This window comes from Kogia breviceps, chromosome 1 (genome assembly GCF_026419965.1).
Source record: "Kogia breviceps isolate mKogBre1 chromosome 1, mKogBre1 haplotype 1, whole genome shotgun sequence".
NCBI classification, from domain to species: Eukaryota; Metazoa; Chordata; class Mammalia; order Artiodactyla; family Physeteridae; genus Kogia; species Kogia breviceps.
Window position 1 is genome coordinate 114,597,209 of NC_081310.1, and position 25,431 is coordinate 114,622,639.

General features: G+C 39.9%; 1 protein-coding gene across 2 annotated transcripts in view; it reads left to right on the top strand.

The window, feature by feature from the left end:
• AHCYL1 (adenosylhomocysteinase like 1) overlaps positions 1-24,040 on the top strand; it is a 40,724-nt gene extending 16,684 nt beyond the window's left edge. The window contains exons 2-17 of one of the 2 annotated variants that reach the window (XM_059060142.2): positions 9,415-9,526; positions 11,812-11,955; positions 13,105-13,205; positions 13,642-13,744; positions 14,905-14,999; positions 15,579-15,685; positions 16,524-16,640; positions 16,897-16,960; positions 17,759-17,847; positions 18,211-18,281; positions 18,662-18,756; positions 18,842-18,940; positions 19,348-19,416; positions 20,095-20,173; positions 21,319-21,439; positions 21,961-24,040. In XM_059060142.2, the coding sequence (XP_058916125.1) occupies positions 9,415-9,526; positions 11,812-11,955; positions 13,105-13,205; positions 13,642-13,744; positions 14,905-14,999; positions 15,579-15,685; positions 16,524-16,640; positions 16,897-16,960; positions 17,759-17,847; positions 18,211-18,281; positions 18,662-18,756; positions 18,842-18,940; positions 19,348-19,416; positions 20,095-20,173; positions 21,319-21,439; positions 21,961-21,967 (1,473 nt within the window). In that variant the 3' untranslated portion in view covers positions 21,968-24,040. Of the gene's footprint in view, positions 1-9,414; positions 9,527-11,811; positions 11,956-13,104; positions 13,206-13,641; positions 13,745-14,904; positions 15,000-15,578; positions 15,686-16,523; positions 16,641-16,896; positions 16,961-17,758; positions 17,848-18,210; positions 18,282-18,661; positions 18,757-18,841; positions 18,941-19,347; positions 19,417-20,094; positions 20,174-21,318; positions 21,444-21,960 lie in introns of those variants that run through there. The other variant, XM_059060149.2, reaches the window with a different exon arrangement.
• Positions 24,041-25,431: the final 1,391 nt, after the last annotated feature.

A 25,431-nucleotide genomic window follows, 5' to 3' on the forward strand; every position in this document is an offset into this window, starting at 1 on the left:
TATGTGGGCCTCTCACTGTTGTGGCCTCTCCCGTTGCGGAGCACAGCCTCCGGACGCGCAGGCTCAGCGGCCACGGCTCACGGTCCCAGCCACTCCGCGGCACGTGGGATCTTCCCAGACCGGGGCATGAACCCGTGTCCCCTGCATCGGCAGACAGACTCTCAACCACTGCGCCACCAGGGAAGCCCTACAATCATGTTTTTGATGTGACTGATTATCTTTGTTAGATTCTTGTCCATGTATTAGAAGCTTAATATTTTGTGTTTTGTTTTTAAGAGCTGTGGAAACTAAAGCTTGCTGCAGCTGATCTTTAAAGTGGTTTCACCTTGTCCTTTGAACTTGAAAATATCCAGTCTAACTACAGAATGGATTCTGAAGAGTCCCATTGACCCACTCATCTTTGGAAGCAATACCTGTTATTACATAGTATTTAACATTAGGTCTTTAAAGTCAGATAATGTTATTTAATATTGAGTTTTGATGGTTTTTTTCCTCCCTTGAGCCTGTACTTCATGGGAAGCAGTGGATGGTGACTAAAAAAATGTCTCATTAACCTTTGTTGAGTATTAGTCTAGGGTTCTGAATGCTGACCCTCGTGGACTCAGCTGCTACTTATTGGGAGCTACTTGTATTTCTTCTGCCATATCACAGGTGGGATTCACTCACTCAAGTGAATATGTAAAGAGGGTTTAAATTTCTAAGATGTAATTGGCTTTCAAGTTTATTTAAGCCAGACTTCCAGATCAAGGAAGGAAGAATTGTTCTTATAACATCTCCAATCTTGTTCCAACTTGATAGGCTAAGAAATTACACAGATGGCATTTACTCAGTCTATGTGGCCACCTTCCAAAATGCCAGACTCCATCTTCCTTCTAGAGCTATCCACTGATTACTTGCTTTCAGTGTTAACTTTTCATCTCATAGCAATTTTTTTGAAGAATACAGATCTGCCTGATCTGTAAGCAGTTGACAGGTTTTCATCTTAAAGAATATCCCAGCATACTTTGCAGTAAGGTTTGCAAGTTTAACATCTTGTGAGCTTCACTTAAAATCAGAATTGGCTTTAAAGAGGACTGCAAATTAAGGCTAATGACTTTTTATTACAAACATGTAAAGTTTGTATATATGTGTAACCAGGCTTGGTCTTTCCCAACATTCAAGAATTGTTGATTCTTGTATGTACTCTCTGAACCAATACAAAGTGATTTCCAAGTGAAAAAAAAAAAAGGTGCAGAATATTTTAGATGCTACCTTTTGAGTAAGAAAGAGAGGGAAAATAAGAATATAAATACATATTTGCTTTTCCTACCTCAAAAAATGAACATAAGAAGGCTAAACCGGAAACTAATGAAAATTCGGGAGAGTGAAACAGAGTTGGGGGGATAGGAATGGAAATGAGACTTCTCTGAGTATACCTTTAAAATTTTTGAGATGTGTTTTATATGTCAAAGAATAAGAGAAGAAAAAGGAAATCTTAAAATTGCATATAGACAGAAACAAATGAACCTAACTACATATCAGGAAGATTACACAATCACCCAGAAAAAGTACTTTGACTATGCATACTCTTTGTGAAATATATTCTAAGGAAAAAAAGAACTTCAGTGAAATACTGACACTTCACTGCATAGATTATTGTTAATAATAATATTAGTCTTGTAATTTTGAAATTATTTTATGTGTAGTATAGACTAAAGCAAATAAATATTGTATTGCTATTAGAGACCAAGATTGTCACCATAAAAAAAAGATACAAATAGGAAAATTAAAAGTTTAAAAAATGGTAATGTTAAATTTGAAATAGAAGTATCAATATGAACTCATGAGTAAAACAAAAAAGATTAATTTCTCTCTCTGCTGAAAGAACTTAGAAGCACTGACACCTCTCATAGCAATAGGCAGACATTATATCCAGATTTTAGTTTCTAAATACCTTTCCCCGCTGAAAGAAATCAGGGCTCCCTGGAGAAATGACTGATTCTAGGTCTGAAGCAGAGAAAGAACAAGATGAGCCTGGTATGTCTTCTTATGTCAGAAAGAAAGGAATCATTTAAATGGGATCATGTCAAAAGAACAGAAGAGTCAGCTTAAAGGAGGCTCCCACTGGCCCAGTTTGGGACAATTGGAGCATTCAGTGCACTCATATAATTGAGTGTAACATATTGGATAAATAAAACATGAATGACATGTAAAAAAAAAAAAGAGTGAAAGAGAAAGAAGAAAAGCTTTTCTTTACATGCCAGCCTAATATATGTGGAAAGAATGATAGGAATCATGATTCTATAAACCCCCCTCTTCCCCAATATAATTGGCTCAGGCAAGGATTATGAACAGATGGTAAAGTCACTAGGGAACAGGACATTCACAGGATGACAAGGATCACCCCACAAATTAACCTTTACTTGCAAAGGAGAACATATTCCTTTCAAAGACTGATGTTCGTCACTTTAACCAAGGGTTTCAGGTTAGTGTCCCCAGTAGTGGAACAACCTGACTTTATATGCCTCTTGATACGCTGCGAAGTAAAGTATACAACACCAACTATGAAATATTCTTGCCAAATTTTAACCTCTTTCTAATCAAACCCCTAAACTGAACATCCAGTTCACAGGAAGGAAGCAGTCTGAAAAATTCAAAATATGGGAGATTCTGTAAGGCAACTGACTTGGACTCTGGGAGGAAAAGTCAGTATCACAGTGGGGTGGGGTGGGGATGGGGGCAGGTGGGAAGCAGAACTCTTCTAGATGAACAGACTAAAAGAAGCTAACAACCAAATGCATTTAGTGAACCTTGATTCCATCCTGGGTTGAAAGAGTCAGGTTTACAACTATGAAGGATATACTTGAGAAAAATTAAGTAGATTTGAATACAGACTGGGTGTTTGATGATATAGAACTGTTGTTAATGTTCTTAAGTATTATAATGCTATAGTGGTTCTGTAGAAGAATATCTTTGTTAGAAGATGCATTCTGAAGAATTTATTATGAATTTTTATATTTGGAAATTTTTTTTTGCTGTTTGAAAGTATGCATGTGTATATATGTATACATAGAGAGAAAGAAACCTAATAGGGAAAATGGAAAGCTTCAATCTACGTGGAGGGTATACTGATGTTCATTATATTATGTTAATTTTTTTATGTTGAAAATGATCATAATAAAGTTGGAAAAATAAATAGAAAGTGCAACTGGTGCTGGGGGGTGCAGTGGGGGGAACTTTGGTGTATCAGTAAAGTCATGGGTATGTTCTAAGAACCTAGATTTCTTCAGTCACCTGTACAAAAAACAGCAACAACAACAAAAAAACAACCCTAGAGTTAATCATAATTCAGTGTCAGGAGAAAAAGAAGAATGACTGGAATGTTTTCATATAATATTGGTAGACGGATCGAGGACGAGGAAAGTTGGGACTGGCCAGGCAATTGGACAGGTAGATAGCTAAATAGGCATTGAAACATAGTCTGGTTGCGTTATGTTCTGTTGTAATTTGTCGTTTTCAAAAGATTAGGAAGCCTTTCCTCCTAATTGTTGCCTTTTTTTTTTTTTGTGGTATGGGGGCCTCTCACTGTTGTGGCCTCTCCCGTTGTGGAGCACAGGCTCTGGACGCGCAGGCTCAGCGGCCATGGCTCATGGGCCCAGCCGCTCCACGGCATGTGGGATCCTCCCAGACCGGGGTACAAACCCGTGTCCCCTGCATCGGCAGGCCGACTCTCAACCACTGCACCACCAGGGAAACCCGTTGCCACTTTTTAAACCTCTTAATTTTACCTCTAGTTGGCAGTTGGAGGCCTAGATCACTCATTTTCACTAGAGCACTTTAGGAGATAATAGAAAGCCAATGAAGTGTGCTATCTGATACGAAGAGAGGGGGAGTAGCTGATAAGGGTAAAACCACTCTTTGGCAGAGTTTTTCAAGCTTTATGTTCCTTCCTCACCATTTAAGTGACTCAGCAGTGAGGGCCTTGGTTTTGCCACACCCCTTGCTCCCACCAACATTGAGGAAAGATCAAGTGAGTCCCATTTTGAAAGGAGTGTTTCTTCTGACAGTGGAATTGGATTCTAGCAGTGTGTGTGTGTGTGTGTGTGTGTGTGTGTGTGTGTGTGTGTTATATCCTGTTACTGTTGAGACACAGCCCAGTGGAGTGGGGGAGGGAGATGTGTGCTGTGATTAGATTGTCTACCCCCTCCCTCTAGAAACTCATGCCCCATCTGGGGAAACTGAGAACTTAAGAAACTTGAGACAGGGAAGGAGGACAGTGAGCAGCCAAAACCTGCCGAGTCTCAGAAGACTGGTTTCTGCACCAGGGAATGGAAGAAGTGACTGGAGGTGGCTCTGGATTCGACTCTGTGGCCTGAGATTGATTCCCTTGAGATAAGCTGTTTTCTGTTGGTGTACCTGCGGGCCACGAGTTGAGAAAGGGATGCCTTTCATCTTTGGGAAATTTCTTTTGCCTAATTGAAAGTCTGAAATTGTTCTTGTACCAAGAAGTTGGTGTTTATTGATAACTGTTTCTTTGGATTCATCTGAAATGGGAATCAGACTGATCAGTGGTAAGTATCAAGAAAAGCTCTTAGACTTTTTTTCATGCTGACAGCCGTACTCTCTTCATTTCCTCTGAAAAAAGAGCAGGTGAGAGTAGAATCTGTGGAAGAAAGAATAAATTAGCCAGAAGATGTGTGAAAAGGGGATTAGAAAAGATGTGGTAGGAGTCCTGGAAGGAGTCCATAGTTCTTTCCATAGATCTTCCATAGATCTTTCCTGAAATAGCACTGAGTACTTAGTTGGTGCCTACTAGATGTATTGACTAAAGGAATGTAATACTCTGAATATTATCCTGATCACCCTCCACTGGCCATAGTGTCATAGCAGAATTCTGGTGGCTGTTAATTGTCTGATTTAGGACCTAGAAGGCAAAATTGGGTGGGACCTGGGAAGGAAGTGTAATTAAGCTACTTAATCTGAGTAGATAGTCCATGTGTTTGTGGAAGTAAACTTCTCAGCTTCTGATGGTAAAAAATATCAATTAAGATCAACTAAACAAGTAGTATACGACTGTTTTTCTTCTCTGGAGTCTTATAGCTGTTATCGATTGCCTATCATTCCTTCTTGCTAAGTTCTGTAGAGCAATTCTTTTAGCTCACTCTGTCACTAGACTTACCACTAGGTGGTAGATGTACCATAAACCAAATTGTTTCTTCAGTAGAGCTTTTCTTACCATTCTCAGTATCACATAGAAGAGTCAACCATTGTACCCACCAAGCTATTTTAAAAGGTGCTCTAAAATAGCACATAAAATTGGCCTGACATTTAATTGAGTCGCTAAGGCACAGCAAGTACACTTCTGTATTTGGATGTGCTATTTGCAGAATGGGTCAATCTGATATTCTAACCTTTCTCATATATGATTGATATTAGTTCAAGAATAGAACACTGGTGGGAATTCCCTGGTGGTCCAGTGGTTAGGACTCAGTGCTTTCACTGCCGTGGGCCCGGGTTCAATCCCTGGTCGAGGAACTATGATCCTGCAAGCCATGCGGTCCGGCCAAAAAAATAGAACACTGGTGTGTTTTGTTGTGGGTAAGGCTGTTTATATGCGGTGGTGAGTATTGAAACAGAACAGTTCTTTAACATAGGACTTTTTGATTTTCAGATCCTTTTTGGACTTCAACTATCTTCTTTTCCCTCCTCCTCATCCCCATCCTACATCATATTAGACCTGGCATTCCTTACAGGTCTAGATTTGAAGAAACATGAAAGCATACCAATTAAGACTTAATAATGATTGGAAGAAATCATGATAAATAGGAAGTAATGTAAACAGAACGACTTTGTAGTCATTTTTTGTATTTTGTTTTCAACTAAATGACCATGTTTTGCTTAAATGCAGTGAGTCCAACCCAATTAGAAGGCTGTTATTGAGATCTGGCTTCACTAGAGAGAAAACTTGTGATATCTGTAAATTGCTTTTGGCAACACTGTCTATTTACAATGTGAAGGTGAACAACACTCCAGGAGGTATTTCACCAAGGAGAAGACAGAGCTACTAGCTATGAAGACAGCCAGTGGAGCTAGCAGGCCTGATGGAAACTAGCAGAGCAGCTGCATTTCACAGCAGCAGTTATTGATATAGGTTCTCTTCTGCAAGTAGTTTGGGGTGGGAGGTAAGACAAGGTTATCATGTATCTTTGTGTAGCTGAATCATTTTATTTATAAGCATTGAGATTATCAAAATGCTGCAACAATAGACAGCAACCCATTTATGTCATGGCCTGAGTTAACTCTACCCACTTCAAATATGGACCATATTCATTATCTGAGAGATGAGGCGCTGCAGTGATTAGTAAGCTGCTTGCAACAGTCTCATATTTTTAGATGGGAAAGATTTTGCTAAGCTTTAGGCTACTAAAGCCTAATCCCATTCTACAAGGTGGGATTATGACTATTAGTTCTTAGGTTGCTAAAGAAATACATTTCTGTCTTGACACAGCAGGCTGTCTATATTTTTTATTTAAAAAAACTGCAAATGTTATTGCATTTCCCTCCCCCATCCTTCCTAACCCCATGTAGGTGGTGTCTGGGAATATACCCAGAACCTTTGGGGGAAAAAAAAAAGATGAACAGGGAGGGAATCGTAACAGTCATTAGAGGAGAGCAACTTCCAAATAGGCTGCCTAGGCCAGGAGCAAGGAAGCTGATGGAGGAAGAGCTGCCTCTGGAGAGTGTTAAATGGTGTTGATGGTCTCTTGACTGTATTTTCTGCCACCAAAATAACTGCATATTGGGTTGAAAGTCATTACCTTGGTCCTGGATTAATCCCTTCAGTAAATCTAGCTTTGCTGACTGCAGAAGTCATGTGAAATCCTATCTAGAAGGGCAGATGCTGACTTGTGGCCACTTCAATAAATGGTTTTGGTTTGGCTTGGTTTGGGTTTGAAAGGCAGTTGTGTTTTTGACATTTAAGCTAATTAAAGTTTTAGCACCTAAACTAAAAAGCTGCTTCAGGTGTACAAAGATACTTGTTTATCAAGTTCAGGTGTAGTGTTTGTGGTTTAGCTTGAACCTTTATTATTTACTTATTTATTTTTGAAATTCAATTGATTTGATCTTATAGAAGAAAGAAATTTGAAAGGTTCACTCATTCTACAAATAATTATTGAACGCTTCCTATGTGCAAGACCCTGGTCTAGATGCCAGAATATGTAGCTCTCTTTCCCTTCCATGCCTTTAGGATCTATCATTAGACTTAAAAATACAGTCTGTGGACTCTGCCTCCTCTCTATTTCACAAAGTAACCTAAAGAAAAACTGCCCAGTTGGATGTTAAGCCAAGGTAGGTTTAAAATGAAAGTATACTGAAGTTTTTCTTTCAGGCCTGCTGCCCAGTAGTATTATCTATGACATCAGTATTCTCTGCTTTGATTCTTGGTGTAAAAACACAAGTCTGTGTTCCCTTGATTACTGCTTCATTACCTGTAGAATCCTACTAATTCAGTAATTGCCTTGCTCATATTAGCTGCCTGTGCCTAGGCTGCACAGTTATGCCTGATTCTTACACTGCCACCAGATGCTACCCTAGCTGGAGGGTACATATGACAGGAGGGGAATGTTTAGCAGCTGTAACTAATGGGCGTTTTACTATTCCTGGCTTCAAAATGCCTATAACCAGGTTGCTAGCATTATGGAGAGAAGATTTTAATCTGTAATAGGTTACATTTCCAGATATTATTTGCTGAAAACTTAGCTTAATGAATTCTCCATGGGAACCTTTTCAGATTTAATCAGCTTGTGAGGAGAAGCTTGATTCAGATTCTCAAACCATTCTGTTTTTCAGAGGAGGTCGAGGTTTATTTTATATTTCAAAGAAAGGGTTTATCAGAGTTTAAACAGGAGTTCAGGAGGAAGGCTTAAACCAGTTAATAGAAGTGTTTTCCTACACTTAAGAAACACTAATTAATTTAACTATAAATAATGTTAATTGTAAGCTATTTGCTATTTATTAAAGCCAGTCTTCCAAGTATCCTTCAAAAGTTATCTGTTTCTGCCTTATTTCATTTAAGAAAGTTTATTTTTAACATTTTTATTGGAGTATAATTGCTTTACAGTGTTGTGTTAGTTTCTGCTGTATAACAAAGTGAATCAGCTATATGCATACATATATCTCCATATCCCCTCCCTCTTGCGTCTCCCTCCCACCCTCCTTATCCCACCCCTCTAGGTGGTCGCAAAGCACCCAGCTGATCTCCCCATGCGGCTGCTTCCCACTAGCTATTTTACATTTGGTAGTGTATGTATGTCAGTGCTACTCTTACTTCGTCCCAGCTTACCCTTCCCCACCCCCACGCGTCCTCAAGTCCATTCTCTACGTCTGTGTCTTTATTCCTGTACTGCCCCTAGGTTCATCAGAACCATTTTTTTTTTAGATTCCATATATATATGGAATGTTAGCATATGGTATTTGTTTTTCTCTTTCTGATTTTCTTCACTCTGTATGACAGACTCTAGGTCCATCCACCTCACTACAAATAACTCAATTTCATTTCTTTTTAGGGCTGAGTAATATTCCATTGTATATATGTGCCATATTTCTTTATCCATTCATCTGTCGATGGACACTTAGGGTGCTTCCATGTCCTGGCTATTGTAAATAGTGCTGCAATGAACATTGTGGTACATGACTCTTTTTGAATTATGGTTAAGAAAGTTTTTAATACAGAGTTTACCAAGTCATTATTTTCTCCTTCCTTCAAATTAGTCCTAATTAGTTGGAATTTACTATGGTATGTGTGTTTTTAAATTTTTATTAGAATATTCTGGTATTTTACTGTCTATAGAAGGTTCTGGCAATATTCCATTGGCTTTGTGAAGGATAGGTACATGATCGGACTCTGACTATTAGCACCCCAATTCCCATCACCATTTAAGGCATCTCTTCCTAATTCTTTCAAAAAACAAGACCATTGCTAACTTCAGGATAAGAATATGCTACAAGAGAATATTCTGAAATAAAAAACAAGCAGAAGCCCTAAGAGATTATGCCTGCTTTTTGATAGAGTTGAGAGCAAGGGTAAAGAGTTTAATGTCTCAGGGTTATAAGAGAAAAGAAAACTTTATAGAACGTGTGAAGGAAGACCTGTAAAATTAGACAAATGCTAAAGGAAGTTGGGTCTTAAGCTCTCTCTCCTCCCCCTCTCCCCACAAAACTCTACTGAAACCATTGGGAAGAGATAGTAATTGGCATTTTGGGAGGAGTCAGAGAATACCCTCCTCCGCCCTCATTTCTCGTAGAAGAATTGCTGGCTTAGTAGGAGCCACCTGATAATATTAGCTTTTAGGGGAGACAATGTGTGGCCTTTAAAAATGAAACATTTCATAGAATCCTTGTTGTAAGTTTCAACTTTTTGTCTTCCTCTTATAGCAAATCCAGTTTGCTGATGACATGCAGGAGTTCACCAAATTCCCCACCAAGACTGGTCGACGATCTTTGTCTCGCTCTATTTCTCAGTCCTCCACTGACAGCTACAGTTCAGGTAGGTGTGAACTTCTTGTTCTCTCTGATCTCTCCTCCCTATTCCAGAGTCTTAGTGCTCTACCCAGTTCTCTTCACTTATTTAGGATCTGAAAATACCTCATGTCAGGACTGCCCGTCTTTGTGCTAAAAGCTGATAACTAGTGCTTGGGCAGTGGGCATGTTCCCAGCCAGGGTTGTAGCTGGAGAAGCTGTTGTCATCTTGAGACTTTCCTCCCCAATGGTCTCTGTGTGTGGTCTGTGGCCAGTGCCTGGTTGGTAGTACTGGCCCGATTCCCATTCCCACGTTTATTCACCCACAGTGAGAAGGGAGAAAATCAATGGTATTTTGGCTGCCAGAACTGGCCTTGAAGAAGAGGTGTACTTTGGAAGCATAATTTCTGTTTTCTTTGTTAAAGATATACCCTGCCACCTATTTTTCTTTCTTGCCTTTAAGACTGCTTGAATTGTCAACAATAAAAATTAGTATTTAGCTCTTTTTATTTACTAGGTTACCCTTTATGGTGAAACATCTTCCCGTTAACCTCTGGAGTGGGAAAGAGTCCAGCTAATGTGGCTCCAGCTGTTTCTTTTTAGTTCTCCTCTCCTATCTTAACCCTATATAAGCAGTCTTTTTTTCTGCTTTGAACTATGCCCTTCTCAACTTTAGAGGTGGGTATTAGAAAATTAACATGGAAAAGGATATAGAATCTTAGTTTGAGTACTGGAGGAAATGGGGCATCTAGTCCAACCCCCTCATTGTTCAACTGAGGAAACATTGTTAAAAGATTAAAAGGCTTGCTCAAGGTCATAGATTGCTATGAATGTCAGCAAAGGAATTTGTACCAAAAGCCATTTATTTTCTTTTGCCATAATCTTGTTTGCATTGTATTACTAACATTAGGACTGGGCTTGAGGTATAAGGACTGTTTAAAAAAAAAGAAATGGATAGACAGTTTTTAAAAACTTATTCTCTGCCCTGTGACACTGATAACCCATTATGGACAAGATAGGCAGACAAGTACAAATGGTGGTATACAGGGTTAAGTACAGAAATAAATGAATATGCAGTCTCACTATGAGCATGTGTGCAAGAAAAGGTTCCAAACTATAATGGCTATCATAAGTGGAAAGGTGTCTTGGAATGAGACAGATACAAAAAGTGGTAGGTGACAAGCAGGCTAATTATAGCTAAAAGAAAAAAAATTGAAAGATTGAGTTATAAGAGAAAAAGTTGAGATGAGTGATGGAAGCTTTAAGAAGTCTTTAAAGATCTTGATGGCCATGCTTTATGGGGACCTAGTAGAGCATTTTTAAAAGCTTAGTGATAGAGTTAAATTGTCCTAGTGGATAGATAACCTTTAGTAGTATTTGTGTCAGCTGCACAGAGGAGGATGTGTATGTAGAAGTCAGCGAGAGACCTGTACACTGGCAGAGATGGTGATCAGGAAAATATTCAATGAGAGAAAAAAAGTGATTTGAGAGGTAAGGAGTGATTGTTTTATATTCTCCTGCGCATCTATCTGAAAGGACATTTTTAGCTTTTTGTGAAGCTGCTTTTTAAAGTTGAACATCTTGAGTGATCTCAGGGCTGGCAATAGAACCAGTGCTGCTCATCTTTTGTGTCATTTCTGTGTTTCTTCGCGCAACCTCGTGTAAACTTTCTTTATAAGATTTTATAAGATAAGGTTATCTTACTGTTTTTATTCTTTTACATTAATCGTTCTCAAAGTATGATCCTCTAAACAGCAATATCAGCAGCACTTGGGAATTTGTTAGAAATGCTAATTCTTGGGTCCCATCTGAGACCTACTGAATGGGAGTTTCTGGCAGTGGGGCCCTAGCCATCTGTGTTTCAACAAACCTTCCATGTGATTCTGACAGATGCTTTAGATACTTAAGTTTGAGAACTAATGATCTATAGAAATAACATTCCTTATATGCCCTAAATTATTCTTCCATTTTTGCCATGTCTGGTTCCAGTCCCGGTTGGGACCAAGTGCCCCTATTTTGAGGGATTCTCTTGAGCTGGTGCAGGTTTGGGATCAATAGCTCCTTATCACAGGCATTAATGGCAAAGTCATGGGTTGGGGGTGGGGGGTAAAAGGGCCACAATACCGAAAGATCTACAACAGTTTCATTCATGCCATTTCTTAGACCCTGGAGGAGTAGAACGGAGAGAGATTTAAAAGGTGGCTCCAATTAAGTGCTCGCTTAACTTAAATGAGAGTCCCTTGATGACTGCACTCTGTGGAGTTGGGGCCATTGAGGTTTTTCTTTCCTCATTTCTTTCTTTCCTGGCTCTAGCTGCGTCCTATACAGATAGCTCTGATGATGAGGTTTCCCCCCGAGAAAAGCAGCAAACCAACTCCAAGGGCAGCAGCAATTTCTGTGTGAAGAACATCAAGCAGGCAGAATTTGGACGCCGGGAGATTGAGATTGCAGAGCAAGGTAAAGAAAGGGAGTGGGTAGGGGACCAGAAGCAGCCCACTTGCTAGTCATCAGGATGCACAAACAACTTAAGGCTTGAAAGATAACTTGAAAGTCTCCTGGGAAACTCCAGTATCCTGGACTTTTATATAAACAAATCTATCTGTATGGAGCTTGAGCCTCAGGATTCTTGTTCTTGTTCTCCCTGCTGCTTCCTGTTCTCAGCGTGTGGTAATTACACAGAGTAGTTTCTCTTTCCTCCGGCATGATACCATATTCAAAGATCTGTTTGCAGAGTCAGCAAGTCTTGGATCAGTACATGGTGGTTAGTTCTGCGGGATCCTACCATAGCTGCCAATCTCAGAGACCCATATTTCCCAGAAGCAGCAGATGTGGGAGGGTTTTCAGCTTAGGATGTGGTGACCTAGGGTCTCTTTTGGTCTTTGATCCTGAGCACCCTCTGCTGGAGCAAGAGTAAAAATGACTGACAATCAGTTAAATCTTGGTTTCTCTACCCAGCCCCACTCCCAATGATGTCTCTTTACTCTTGTTGCTTTCACATTGGAGGCATGTTCTATACTGGGCAGGAGTACAGAACTCAAACAAACTGATAGAATAGGATTAGAGAGCATAGAAAAACAGAAGCAAGTGTCTTCTGCTGATGTAAAGTCTTTCTTCCTGGTCTGATGATTGTAGTATATAGGAATCCATTAGCCAGTGCCATAACTACTTCCCTCTTCTCCCAGATGAATGATGACACTCACCTTCCATTTCGATCACTTTTGAGAATTTGACTACATATAAGCCCTCTAATATAAGGCTGAAACAGTAGAGGAAGAGAGAAATTCCAAGTGATTAGATGACAACTCACTGCTGTTGTTCTGCAGTTGAAGCTGCCAGGCATCAAATAAATATGCTTAGAGAGAATTCCCTGGTTTTCCAGTGGTTAGGATTCCATGCTCTCCCTGCCAAGGGCCTGGGTTCAATCCCTGGTCGGGGAACTAAAATCCCACAAGCCGCATGGCACGGCCAAAATAAAAATGTGCTTAGAGTTTTTCTTCCTTACCTCACCATATCTCAACAGATCCACACCAGCCCTAAATGTCGCTGGGGCAGGAATTAATGATATTGCTAGTGCAGACCTAGCTCAAATACTCTGTTCTTTCACAGACATGTCTGCTCTGATTTCACTCAGGAAACGTGCTCAGGGGGAGAAGCCCTTGGCTGGTGCTAAAATAGTGGGCTGTACACATATCACGGCCCAGACAGCGGTGAGTTTGTTGGGAGAAAAATGATGGTCTTCTGATGGGAGTGGGGGTGGGGAGGGACACTTCTTGTTTTTTTTTTTTACTTGCTTTTCCTTCCCTAGCTAACTTCCAAGTGCTAACTATTAAGTGGAACCTCCCAGTTACACAATAATGGGGTTTTCTACTTTGATTGTATAGATACAACCTACTTTTAACCAACCTAACTTAGGGCGATCTCGATTTGCAAAAATATGATTGTTATAAATATGTTATTGAGACTTCGGGGACCATTTTGGGGGGGTAAAGTTAGATTCCAGTGTACTAACTAGTGGATTACACACCCTTTTGTAACTTCCCAGTGTAGCACCTGTTGCTGCTGAGTTGCTGGGCATTGTTCTCTTAGTTACCACTCAAGTCTGGCCCTACTCCTTCTCACTCTGTCTTCTATACATCTGTATAGGTGTTGATTGAGACACTCTGTGCCCTGGGGGCTCAGTGCCGCTGGTCTGCCTGCAACATCTACTCCACTCAAAATGAAGTGGCTGCAGCACTGGCTGAGGCTGGTAAGTTCAGCTCTTTTCACCGACTTTGCTGCAAAATAATTATCTAAACATAATTTTTACATATCAGAATTATCTTTACAATGTCGTGTATGTCTAGGTGCTATAAAATGTGGAGGGTAATAAAAGTGTCAACAGGAAGGAAATGGATAATAAAGGTCCATATGCATAATGGAATATTGTATAGTCATTTAAAATGATCTTTATAAAGAATCTAATATATGGGGAAATGCCCAATTCTAATGTTAAATGAATGAGAAAGAACTTTAAACTATGTGAGCTGTGTATGAGCTCAGCTGGTCTCCTTTCACAAAAGTCTCCTCACTTTTGAGGGAACACAAGTAAGAAGTACCATCTATTTAATAGTTCATCAGATAATTTGGTATTCAGTATTGCATTGAAAATATATGAACTCTTATGACTTCAATTAAACATAAAGCAATTTTTATTGTTAAAATGTTCAAAGGAAAATCACTCTGAAGTTTCTTTAAGGTTCTTCCATCTTCCTGTGATCCTCAAAGCAACTGTATAGTACTTTTGTTTTTCTTGTTTACTCTTTCCTGATGTTTATTGCAGAAAATTTAAGAGGTTCCCCAAAAAACCTAAAATCCTGCTACACAGAGATAATATTTGACATATTTTTCCATTTTTCTATTCACTTTTTACAGATGAAATAAGTCTCAGTATATATACAATTTTATAACATAAATATAACATTTTCAGAAGTAGTTTCCATGTCACTGAAAACTTTGAGAGCATCATTTATAATAGTCATATGGCCATGTGATTTTACTTCACTGTTTTCCTAATGTTGAACATTTAGGTTGTTTCAAGATATTTGCTAATATAAATAATGTGATAGTGAACAGCTTTGTTTTGATTCCCACTTCATTTTATCTCCTTAGAATAAAGTTCCACGTGTAAAATTGACCAAAGAGAATAACATTTTAAGGTTCTAAAATACTTTCAAGCACAAAAATCCCTTAAATTCTTAACGAATTTCTGAACTAAAGATGCTCTTTTGACTTCTTGCCCTCCGTAAGTTGTTTCCTTTCCAGCGTAATTTCTTTAGCCTTTTTCTCTTCACCTGGATCTCAGAGAGTGATGTTGGTATAGGACACTCCCCCAAAGAGGAATGAGCTGATTTGTTTCCATCTCTACAGGAGTTGCAGTGTTTGCTTGGAAGGGCGAGTCAGAAGATGACTTCTGGTGGTGTATTGACCGCTGTGTGAACATGGATGGGTGGCAAGCCAACATGGTAATAATGCATATTCACCCTACACTTTTGACAATCGATTTCTTTCCTTTTTCCCTCAAAGCATGGTTCCCTAAATATGTTTCAGATGTTTGGTCTTATGCACTTACTTTGTTGCCAAAATGGTTAGCTTGATACCTATTCAGGATGGGTCTGAGTACTGAATGGAAAGGCGGGGGAAGGGTAAGACCAACTGAACACATGTGGCTCAAACACAGCAGAATGAAATAGAAGAAAATGATATGGTACCTCTTTGGAGTAAAATTCTGGTTTCTTTCCTTCCTGCCCCAGCTCTCCTTTAACGTTCCAAGGGGCTTTATATCAGGTCTCTACACTAAAAAAATGAGTCTGTGATTAGCCTACTACTCTTCACCATAGCTTAGAATAAACTTAGGAATCCTTTTAACCATTTTACACCAACAAATTTGACTGTGTTTCCACTGTCCAAACCTGCTCTAAGGAGCTCTGAGGAGTGCTCTCCAAAACATACAGGGCTCTCTTACTAGTGCAGAAAGTGGGTTCAAAGTTCCCCCCAGCTCTAGCAGCCTGAATGCCCATAGAAGTCTTCTGGCTGTTCTATAGATCCTGGATGATGGGGGAGACTTAACCCACTGGGTTTATAAGAAGTATCCAAACGTGTTTAAGAAGATCCGAGGCATTGTGGAAGAGAGCGTGACTGGTGTTCACAGGTAACAGATTCTGGAGTAGCTGCCCCTTGTGTCCTTGCCTCAGCAGATTCTTCTGGTCTCTTTTAGGCTTTAGGGCTATGTTTCAGGCTTTTAACTAAATGGGAGTATCTTCATTGGATAAAACTTTTGAGTATTTACCTTTGAAAAAATTCAAGGAGACCCTAAAAGGAAGTTATTTCAGATTCTAGTTCAGAGATTTTCTCTCCCATTTATTCCACTGTGATTCTCAGTCATTGCTGGGAGGTAGGGAGTGAATATATCTTGAAAAACTGTATTCAGTTTTGGATTATAATTTTATATCTGAAATACGAAAAAAATCTATTGTAAAACTATATGTTATACACATTACAAAAAATAAAACTGGGCAAAATATTATTTGCTTGTTGGAATACCTAAAAAATATCTGAGAGAGTGTTTCTCATTTGGGGGCACCTTGCACATGCTTAAACACACACATACACACACACACACACACACACACACACAGAACCATATCAGAATCATTGATAATCTTTATCAGAAGTAGGCATGGATTTTTTTTAAAGATTAAGAAAATGCTGGTCTAAGGAAATGTATCCCCTTTTATGAAAGAGAAGTAAATTTCTTCAATTGAAAGGTTGTTTTCCTTCCAAAAAAAGCGGGAGGCAGTTGGGGAAGAGAAAATGAAAAGAAGTTAGGAGGGATAACAAGGAATTACCTTGTTTACTAATATTCTTGGGCAATAAATAAGACTGGGGAGGGCAGCACAGAGCTTGAAGAGAATTAGGCAGACTTTGCCAGCTACTGTGTTTTACCAGCTAACTTTGTTTTTGTTTTTGTGGCTTTCTTCTCCCTTTAGGCTGTATCAGCTCTCCAAAGCTGGGAAACTCTGTGTTCCAGCCATGAACGTCAATGATTCTGTAACAAAACAGAAATTTGATAACTTATACTGCTGCCGAGAATCCATTTTAGATGGGTAGGTTGAAACATATAATTATTCAAATTTATAGGGGGTAAATTTGGGTTGGGTTATAATGTTAGCCTGATATCCCTCCAGTTTTGCCCCCTGGTCTTCCTATGGCTTTAAAAGTTTGTTAGAGGCGTTCTATCTCATACTGAGCCCAGCCAACTTCCAGTTGAAGTTCTTATGGGGCATTGCCCACACTTTTAATTTTCAGAGGGACTGTATTTGAGCTAATAATGTTTGAGTTGAGGCTTGTCTGTTTCCACAGCCTGAAGAGGACCACAGATGTAATGTTTGGTGGGAAACAAGTGGTGGTGTGTGGCTATGGTGAGGTAAGTAGCTCAGCCTCAGTGTCTGCCTTTTCACAGACTTGTTAGAAATTTTGAGTGAAGGAGACTTGTGCTGTCAGTGTAGAGTCACTAATGCAGGGTTTAAAATATGCCTTTAGATAAAGTGTCTCAAAATAGTAGCCAAAGTCCTTTATTCAGATTTATGAACAGAGACATATAGAACGAATTGAGTTTTCAGATTTCACCACTTTGTCTTATGGTATGGAATGTTGGCGTCATTTCCCCCCAGTTATAACAGTAACCTTTTCATTATGAGACTTAATTCAAGTAAATATGTAGCATTTTGGTCCCACAGGTGACTTAAAGTGGAGTGAAGGGTAAAATCTGAAGTGGCATATAGTTGATTATCTCTAAACTAGAATAGATCACAAGAGATTTTATTTATTGTCATAAACAGTGACCCACAGAAGTTTCTGAGCTGCTAGGCTGTCCTTGGGTGAGATGCTTCTCAAGTGATAGTTATCAGGTTTTCCTGGAACAAGAAACTAGAGGTTACAGTTGCTCTTCCTTGGTCTTGTTTCCTTGATGGTGATACTTTTCTTTCCTTTATCTCTTTTACTATCCCAAGCTCCAGCCCTAGCTAAAGCCCTTGAAATGTCTGCTAAATCACTCCTCTAAGGAGCACAGGATCTGTTTCTCCTCTGCTTGGATTGGAACATCTTTTCAAGGACTTGCTAGATGATTGATGGTTTCAGGGAGGCTAATTCCCATCTCCCAGAGAGCCTACCTGCCTAAATATCTGTGCCTGAATGGACCTGACTTCTTTCTTATGCTCTGCAGGTGGGAAAGGGCTGCTGTGCTGCTCTCAAGGCCCTTGGAGCAATTGTCTATATCACAGAAATTGACCCCATCTGTGCTCTGCAGGCCTGGTAAGAACAGCGGTAATACCATTAGGTTCACTCCAGGGACTTTATGTTTCTAAGAGTTTGATTATTGTATTAACCATTCCTTGGAGAAATTTCTCAAAGAACGAGAAGGCTACGATTGCTCTGTTCCCTGCATTGTAATCATAGGGCACTCGTAGAGCTTCTTGGTATTTTCCCTTCCTGGCTGGAATCTTGGGGAGTCTGAAGAGCCCAGTGTGTATAGTTTAGCATAGCTTATTACTACCATTCCAGTGAGGTAGCCCTGGATTTAACTTTAGAAAGACATTTAATTGTCTCATTTTGTGACCAGCTTCTGTCCCACTGCCTCCTTGCTTTTGCTCATAGTATTCCTTCCTTTTCTTCCAGCATGGATGGGTTCAGGGTGGTAAAGCTAAATGAAGTCATCCGGCAAGTCGATGTCGTAATAACTTGCACAGGTAAGTGTCAGTGCTTTGGTGTACATGGAGGAGTATTAATTAACTCTGAGGTTAAATCTTGAAAATGATCTAATTGACTTTTATATAAAGTAGGTAAGACCTGTGTTCTGTGTAAAAGTCTGAGAACTAGAGTAAGATATCAGAACCTTAACATATTTTCCAGAACAAAGATCCTTTTTCCTTGATGGCTTTTGATCCTGCTTGATCTTAAAACCAAATAACTGAGCCCAAAGAGCTGTTATGCAATGCACACTTCTTTCCTCACAGTGTATACATGCTCCTTAGTGCCAGCAAACCTCTCTCCCATGTTCTAACTGAAAGCCAGTCAGTACCTTTCCCCGCCAGGATCTGTTTCCTCAGCCACTCTCCTTTACTTTTAGGAAATAAGAATGTAGTGACACGGGAGCATTTGGATCGCATGAAAAACAGTTGTATCGTATGCAATATGGGCCACTCAAACACGGAAATTGATGTGGTAAGCCTTCTCTCGTTGATTTGTTGTTAGGCCTTTTTTTGCTTCCTTCCATTATAGCCAGTCAACTGCGCTCTCTTCCTTTCAGACCAGCCTCCGCACTCCGGAGCTGACATGGGAGCGAGTACGTTCTCAGGTGGATCATGTCATCTGGCCAGATGGCAAACGTGTCGTCCTTCTGGCAGAGGTGCACACACAGAAGGGTTTGGGCAGTACAGCACAAGCAATATGGTTAGAGCCATCCGGGGAGGGGTGGCAGGGTAAACATATTTGGCCATGTTTCCCTGAATTCTATCTTTGCATAGAGGTATATTTCTCAAGTAGTCAGGTCTCCAAAATAGAATCACTCAAAAAATATCTACTTTTTACTAAGTAACATACTACTTCCTGACCACAGCTGATTCTTCAGTTTGTCAGACTCAGATGGACTTGCAGAAAATAAGATAAAACCTAGAGTCCTGATTTGGAACTGTAATTCTTCCTCTTCTAACTGAGTCTAGAGGAGTATAAAGTCCTTTCCAGCATTTGCATGACTTGCATGACATGACAGAGGGATAACACAACTCATACCAGGGCTCTGTTTCAACTTTTCAGGGTCGTCTGCTCAATCTGAGCTGCTCCACAGTTCCCACCTTTGTTCTGTCCATCACAGCTACAACACAGGTATGTGACAAGAGGCCGGCTTGGGCTTCCCTGGTGGCGCAGTGGTTGAGAATCTGCCTGCTGATGCAGGAGACGCGGGTTCGTGCCCTGGTCCGGGAGGATCCCACATGCCGCGGAGCAACTAAGCCCGTGAGCCGTGGCCGCTGGGCCTGCGTGTCCGGAGCCTGTGCTCCGCGACGGGAGAGGCCACAACAGTGAGAGGCCCGCATACCGCAAAAAAAAAAAAAAAAAAAAAAAAAAAAGGCCGGCTTAGCCTGCACTAAGACGAGTGGAACTGGGCCTAGATCAGAGTTCCAATGAGAGTGTGCCCTCCTGTGTTCTTATCAACCTGTTTTCTTCAGGTTACAAGTTGTCAAGATTTAGGCTTTTGCGAGTGTAGAAAATAATCATTAGAGTCAGTGTTTGTGTCCCTTTGGTTGGCTGTTTTAATTTAGAATATAGTGTTTCAGCTCAGTTGTATTTAGTCTCTTCTTTTATTAGGAACTAAACAAAAGCACCAATAAATCCTCCTATGATGTGTGCTGGTATTTATTACAGTACAAGTCCTGCATGCTGTCACTGTGGTAGATCACTTAAATATTTACCCCAAGACCCTGTTAAATCTAGTTCTTTTGTTTTTGTTTTTTAATGTCCCTAAGAAGTGTTTTTGTGTCTTTTGACCCTCTTTTCCCGCCTTAGGCTTTGGCACTGATAGAACTCTATAATGCACCTGAGGGACGATACAAACAAGATGTATACTTGCTTCCTAAGAAAATGGGTGAGTGAAAACAGTAGAAACCTATATTGATCCCCAGACTGTTGCACGGTTTGGTAAAATGAATATCATGAAAAGCATTGGATTTAGAGTCAGGATTCTAATCCCTGTTCTAGCACTTAGTGGTTTTTGGACCTCAGGACAAGTTCTAATCTCCATGAGCCTCAGTTTCTTTATCAGTAAAGTGAGAATAATACTAAATATATTGCAAAATTATAGTAAGAATTACAGCTAATGAGTAAAGGTGCTTTCGCACAGTGGTTTAGGGTAGATGCTTTTATCCTGAATAGCTTTATGAAGTTTAGTAAACTTACTACCACTGATTACAGCCTGGGACCAAAATGAGAGAAACAGAAACAAATATAGTTTTTATTTTCCATCTTCTATGAGATATACGAACAATCTTCTGTCATTCCAGGGGTCAACTGTGTTGTATTCACGTGACATAATGCATCATCTTTAGTTCTTTACCTGTCTGAATATGGTGCCAACCTCCCCTCTAATTGGTCAGCCCAAACCCCTGTCCTCTTAAAAGCTAAAAAACTTCTTGCTGTTGTCCCCTTCACCAGCTTACCTCAGCTTACCTTTGGGTTTTGGTTTTTGGTTTTTAATTCATATTCATAAAGGTAAAAGCACAGGAAGCTTATCTATGGAAAACTAATACATTTGTGCCAGCTGCCTTAGAAATCCATGATCCTAAGATTTGAGGCCTTTATGGATCTTATCGTAAGTAAATGTTGATGACTTAACTCTTTTGACCTTACTGGTGTCCACTTTGATTCATAATTTGACTATGATCCAGCTAAGGAAGTTGCTGCAGGAAAGTGAGAATAGTACATGGTATGTTGGCCATTGAGGTGAACCCAGAAGCTTTGCCGGAGAAGAATGGGGAGGAACAAGTCAGCCCATTTTGTCCCGCTGGCAAATGGCTTTCTAAATGCACTCTGGATGTACTGAGAGAAATAGCTTAAAGGCAACTTTGAGGGTTTTTGTAAAATTAAGCAAATATTCCGAGTTAGATTCTTTCAAAGTTATTCCAAGCCTTGTCCTCTCTCTCAAAGAAGCTTCAGATGAAAATAGGGGGAAGTTATGCCCTGAGAGGCATATTTGAAATGGAGTCTGCCCCCCTGCCGCTTTGTTCTTCCTAGATGAGTACGTTGCCAGCTTGCACCTGCCATCATTTGATGCCCACCTGACAGAGCTGACAGATGACCAAGCAAAATATCTGGGACTCAACAAAAATGGGCCATTCAAACCCAATTATTACAGGTAACTTGGGAGAAAGTAAATGAAAAGCTCTTCACCCCAATATTAAGCCATGCAGGCTAGCCAGCTTTCTTAAATAGTGTTATAGCTAATTTTGAAGAGTACAAGAATTCTGCCCCACACTAACAAGGTAAACAGAGAAATTGTATACCTAGTAGTAGATGTAAAGAAGTCAGCATTTTCTAAGATTTTGGAGCTTGAGCCTCACCCCCAGAGATTCTAATAGAGTTAGTCTAGAATGGGGCCCTGGCTTATTTTGTAAAACTTCTTCAGATTATTCTAATGTATTATCAGGGTTGAAAACCACTAATTTATAGTATTAGGGAGCAGGAGATACAGCTAGAGATGGCATTGTTGGAAATCCTTTGGAAGCACAGGGAGGAATAATCCCTGGGGAATTACTACAGGAATCCCTGGCCTGGGCAGGGGAAGGACCCTGGAGAGTGTTCTCTGTTTTGGATTCTTTTCTTGGAACTCTCATGTGGAAGACACAAGTACTAAATAGTCAATCTCTTTCTTTACAGATACTAATGGACCGTATTACCAAGGACCAGTCCACGTGAACCACACAACTCTAAAAGAAATATTTTTTAAGAAAACTTTTATTTTCTTCTTAATCCTTTCCTCTTGATTTTTTTCCTATAATTTCTTTCTTGTTTTTTCATCTCATTATCCAAGTTCTGCAGACCACACAGGAACTTGCTTCATGGCTCTTTAGATGAAACTGAGATTCAAGGTTTCTCACCCTAGTCACTAAAGAAGGATTTTACTCTCCCAGCCCAGAAAGGTGATTCTTTCTTTACCATTTCTGGGGACTTTATAGTCTTAATTGGGTACCTTATTAACAGGAAATGCTAAGGTACCTTCTATGTGGAACAATCTGCAATGTCTAAATTGCCTTAAAAGAGCCCATTTCTTAGCTGCTGAAATCAGTGCTGTTTCACTTCTTCAGAGGAGCAGGGATGGTACCTACCAGGCAGGTAGGTTATATATAGGTGGTGCATGTTAATTTCCCCTAGATGTTCCAAGCCCTGTTTCCTGTGTAAAGGTGGTATGTTTGGTTCAGAAATGTGTACTAGTGAGTGTTGCTTGTTAAGATCTGGTAGGCCCACTTGGATTTAGTACAGCCCTTCCTCCACTCCCACCAGACCCTCTCATTTTCCAGGTTTTTATCCAGACTGTACTCTATTAAGTTGAATTTTTGTCCCCTAGCATTTATTTCTGGGTTTTGTTTGTTTTTGTTTTGTTTGTTTTTTGGTTTTTGTTTTGTTTTTTTAAGTAAGAAAAATGTTTAGTCTTAATACTGAGGAGCTGCTTGAGTGGTTAGTTGTTATCAGTTTATCTTTTGAACCTTTGGAGCTAAAAGTGCAGAGTTGAGTCTAGAGAAATGCAGATCTCAAACTCTGATAATCCCTCTGTTTCTAGCCCATAGTTTATAGCATTAATGAACTGGGGCCATAACAGTAAATTTTATCAGCTCTGCCCCATCAGCTTGTGCTGAAAGCAAATTTCTTGAGCCATTACTCAGTTTACAGCACTGAGCTCTGTCTTTAGGATTTATCCTTTAAGAGCAAATTTCTAATCAGCTGTGCTTCTGCAATTTAAAATACTTAAAGGGAGGTAGATGTGGTTGGGAAGAGGAATGATAAATTGGGTCAGGGTGAGGGAAATTAGCTCTGTATAACTTGTCTGGGACTTTAGGACCCATGTAACTTTAGTTTTACAGAAGCAGTACCACTTTTGATTGACGCATGTCACAGAAAGTTTATGAACTGAGACCTTAAAGGGCAGTTTGTGCATAGAGAAAGTAATCAGTATGTCCTGGCTCTCACTCTGAAAGAATCCTCAGAGATAAGAGAGGTGTATTCCCATGCCATGCACCCTGCTTACCAGCATTTCTGCATGGTCAGGTGAGCTTTATATAAAGCTCATGAGCTTTAAGTGTATAATTATCCAGGATTCTAAATTCTCAACTTGTTCTAGCTGGTGATCCTTCAAAGTTGAGTCAGGCATTAGTGCTAGATACTAGAAATTTTCATTTCCCTATTGCCATTGATCAGAGAAGACAGATATTAATTAAAAATAGAAATATAAGAAGGAAAGTTTTCACTCTGACTTCCTAGCAGGGGTCAGTGATCTTGCCAAAACTTTTTTCCCTCTCCTGTTTCTCCATAACCAGCCCATTCCCACTCCTTGCCAGCGTGACCATGCTTTCTTCTCTATAGATGCTAATGGTTCAAGCCCTTTTTCCCAAGGCGTTTAACCAGCCAATCAGAAGAGCACATCCTTTAGAGGAGGTAACCTGGCCAACAGTGGTATCCATCGTGTGAGTTCTGCTGGAGAGAAGGGGCCCAGGTCCTGCTGCCCTCTGGCCTGCCCCCTGCTCACATATCTATTACCGTGTCCATAGGAATACTAGATAAGGGCTCCGTCTCTGTCAAGCCATGTAACAAAGGACACTGTGGGAAAATGTCTGGCATCAGAGGGAGCGTGTAGAGAGCAACTTGGGAGGAACAAGTTTATTTTGTATTGAATGATTTTTAATGAATGCAATATTAATCCTTGCAGATGAGCAATAATCATTAAAGGCAATTAAAATGATAAGACCTTATTGGAATCCTGTGTCATTCCTGGTTGAACAGCAAAACTTTCATTAGAACCTGTTTTCTAAGAAAGGACAAGTCAGGGGTCAGTTAGCAGTATCTAAGAGAGATTTGTTTAGGACCTAATATGTAGAAGAAAAGGCTGGATGCGGAGTTTTTCAGTAATATCTTAAAATTGTGTATGCCTGCTCTGTGCTGAGCATTGGGCCTGGACACTTTCACTCTGACTTCCTTCAAGGAGCAGACTTGCTGCCTAAAATTCAGGGCTCCTCACTTACACAGTCCCCTTATAAGACCCCGTACCTAATTCTTTTCCTTAAAAAATGCCTCCAAAGTTATGTAAGCTTCAGCCCCCCCATACCTGTATCCGTCTCTGAAGTTGTCTCCATGTGTTCTTATTTAACAATGTATCTGTTAATATTTTTCAGAAGTAATACCTTTTCTATTTTGTTAAATTGGTCCCAAGCAATGTTGATGTTTTCAGTGCAATTCTGTGAGGTTTTATCCATGCATATAAATGCAAATTTAAGATAAAACTTCACATTGCCTAATCAGAGATTTAACCTTTTTTTAAAAACTGTTTCCTGAATCTGATAACTTTATAGTTATAAACAGTTAATCTATTATGATGGGGAAATATCTTGAAGTTAATTAAATATTTGAATATAAAGAATTTAAATGAACTGTTGACCATATAGTTTTATAAATTTTTCAAGGTGTTTTTTATTGCCTACCATGTGCTAGGATCTGTTTTAGGTATTTGGGATACATCAGTGAAAACCAAGATCTCTTCCTTTGTGGAATTTACATAAAACCTCAACAAGCCTCAGCCTTCCCCTTCCCCTTTTTCCTTTACCCACAATTCTATCATTAGGTGGGGCAGGCATCCACATGGGTTCCCAGGCTGGTGTGTGTAGGTAGGAGCTGGGGGTGTGGTCTAGTGCTGGAAGTCATCCTACACTTGGGATGGGGAGGGCATCCACGCAGGGGAGGGATGGCAATGGTGGATTGGGTAGGAACAGGGAACTTGTTTAAATAAGCAGAAATATTAAGGATAATGGAAGCCAGCTTTCTCATTTTTAGAGGAGATGTTACACATCAGAAAGGGAAAAGACTAGAATAAACTCTGGTATTGGGTTTGAATATAGGGTGTATTGAGTTTTGGTGTGAACTCATGAATTTCAACATAAAGAAATACAGGGGAGCACTGTCTACTAAGTGAGCCGTGGAGCAGCAGTTCCCCTCTTTCTCCAGTGCAGTGCATGCACCTAGCATCCAGATTCAGGCACTACATTCTCCACTTAAAGGAGCCAGGAGTCTTTGGAGAAATGACTGATTCCATGGCTGGGGAGGAAAAGTACAAGATGAGCAAGAAAGCAAGGAAGTACTCAA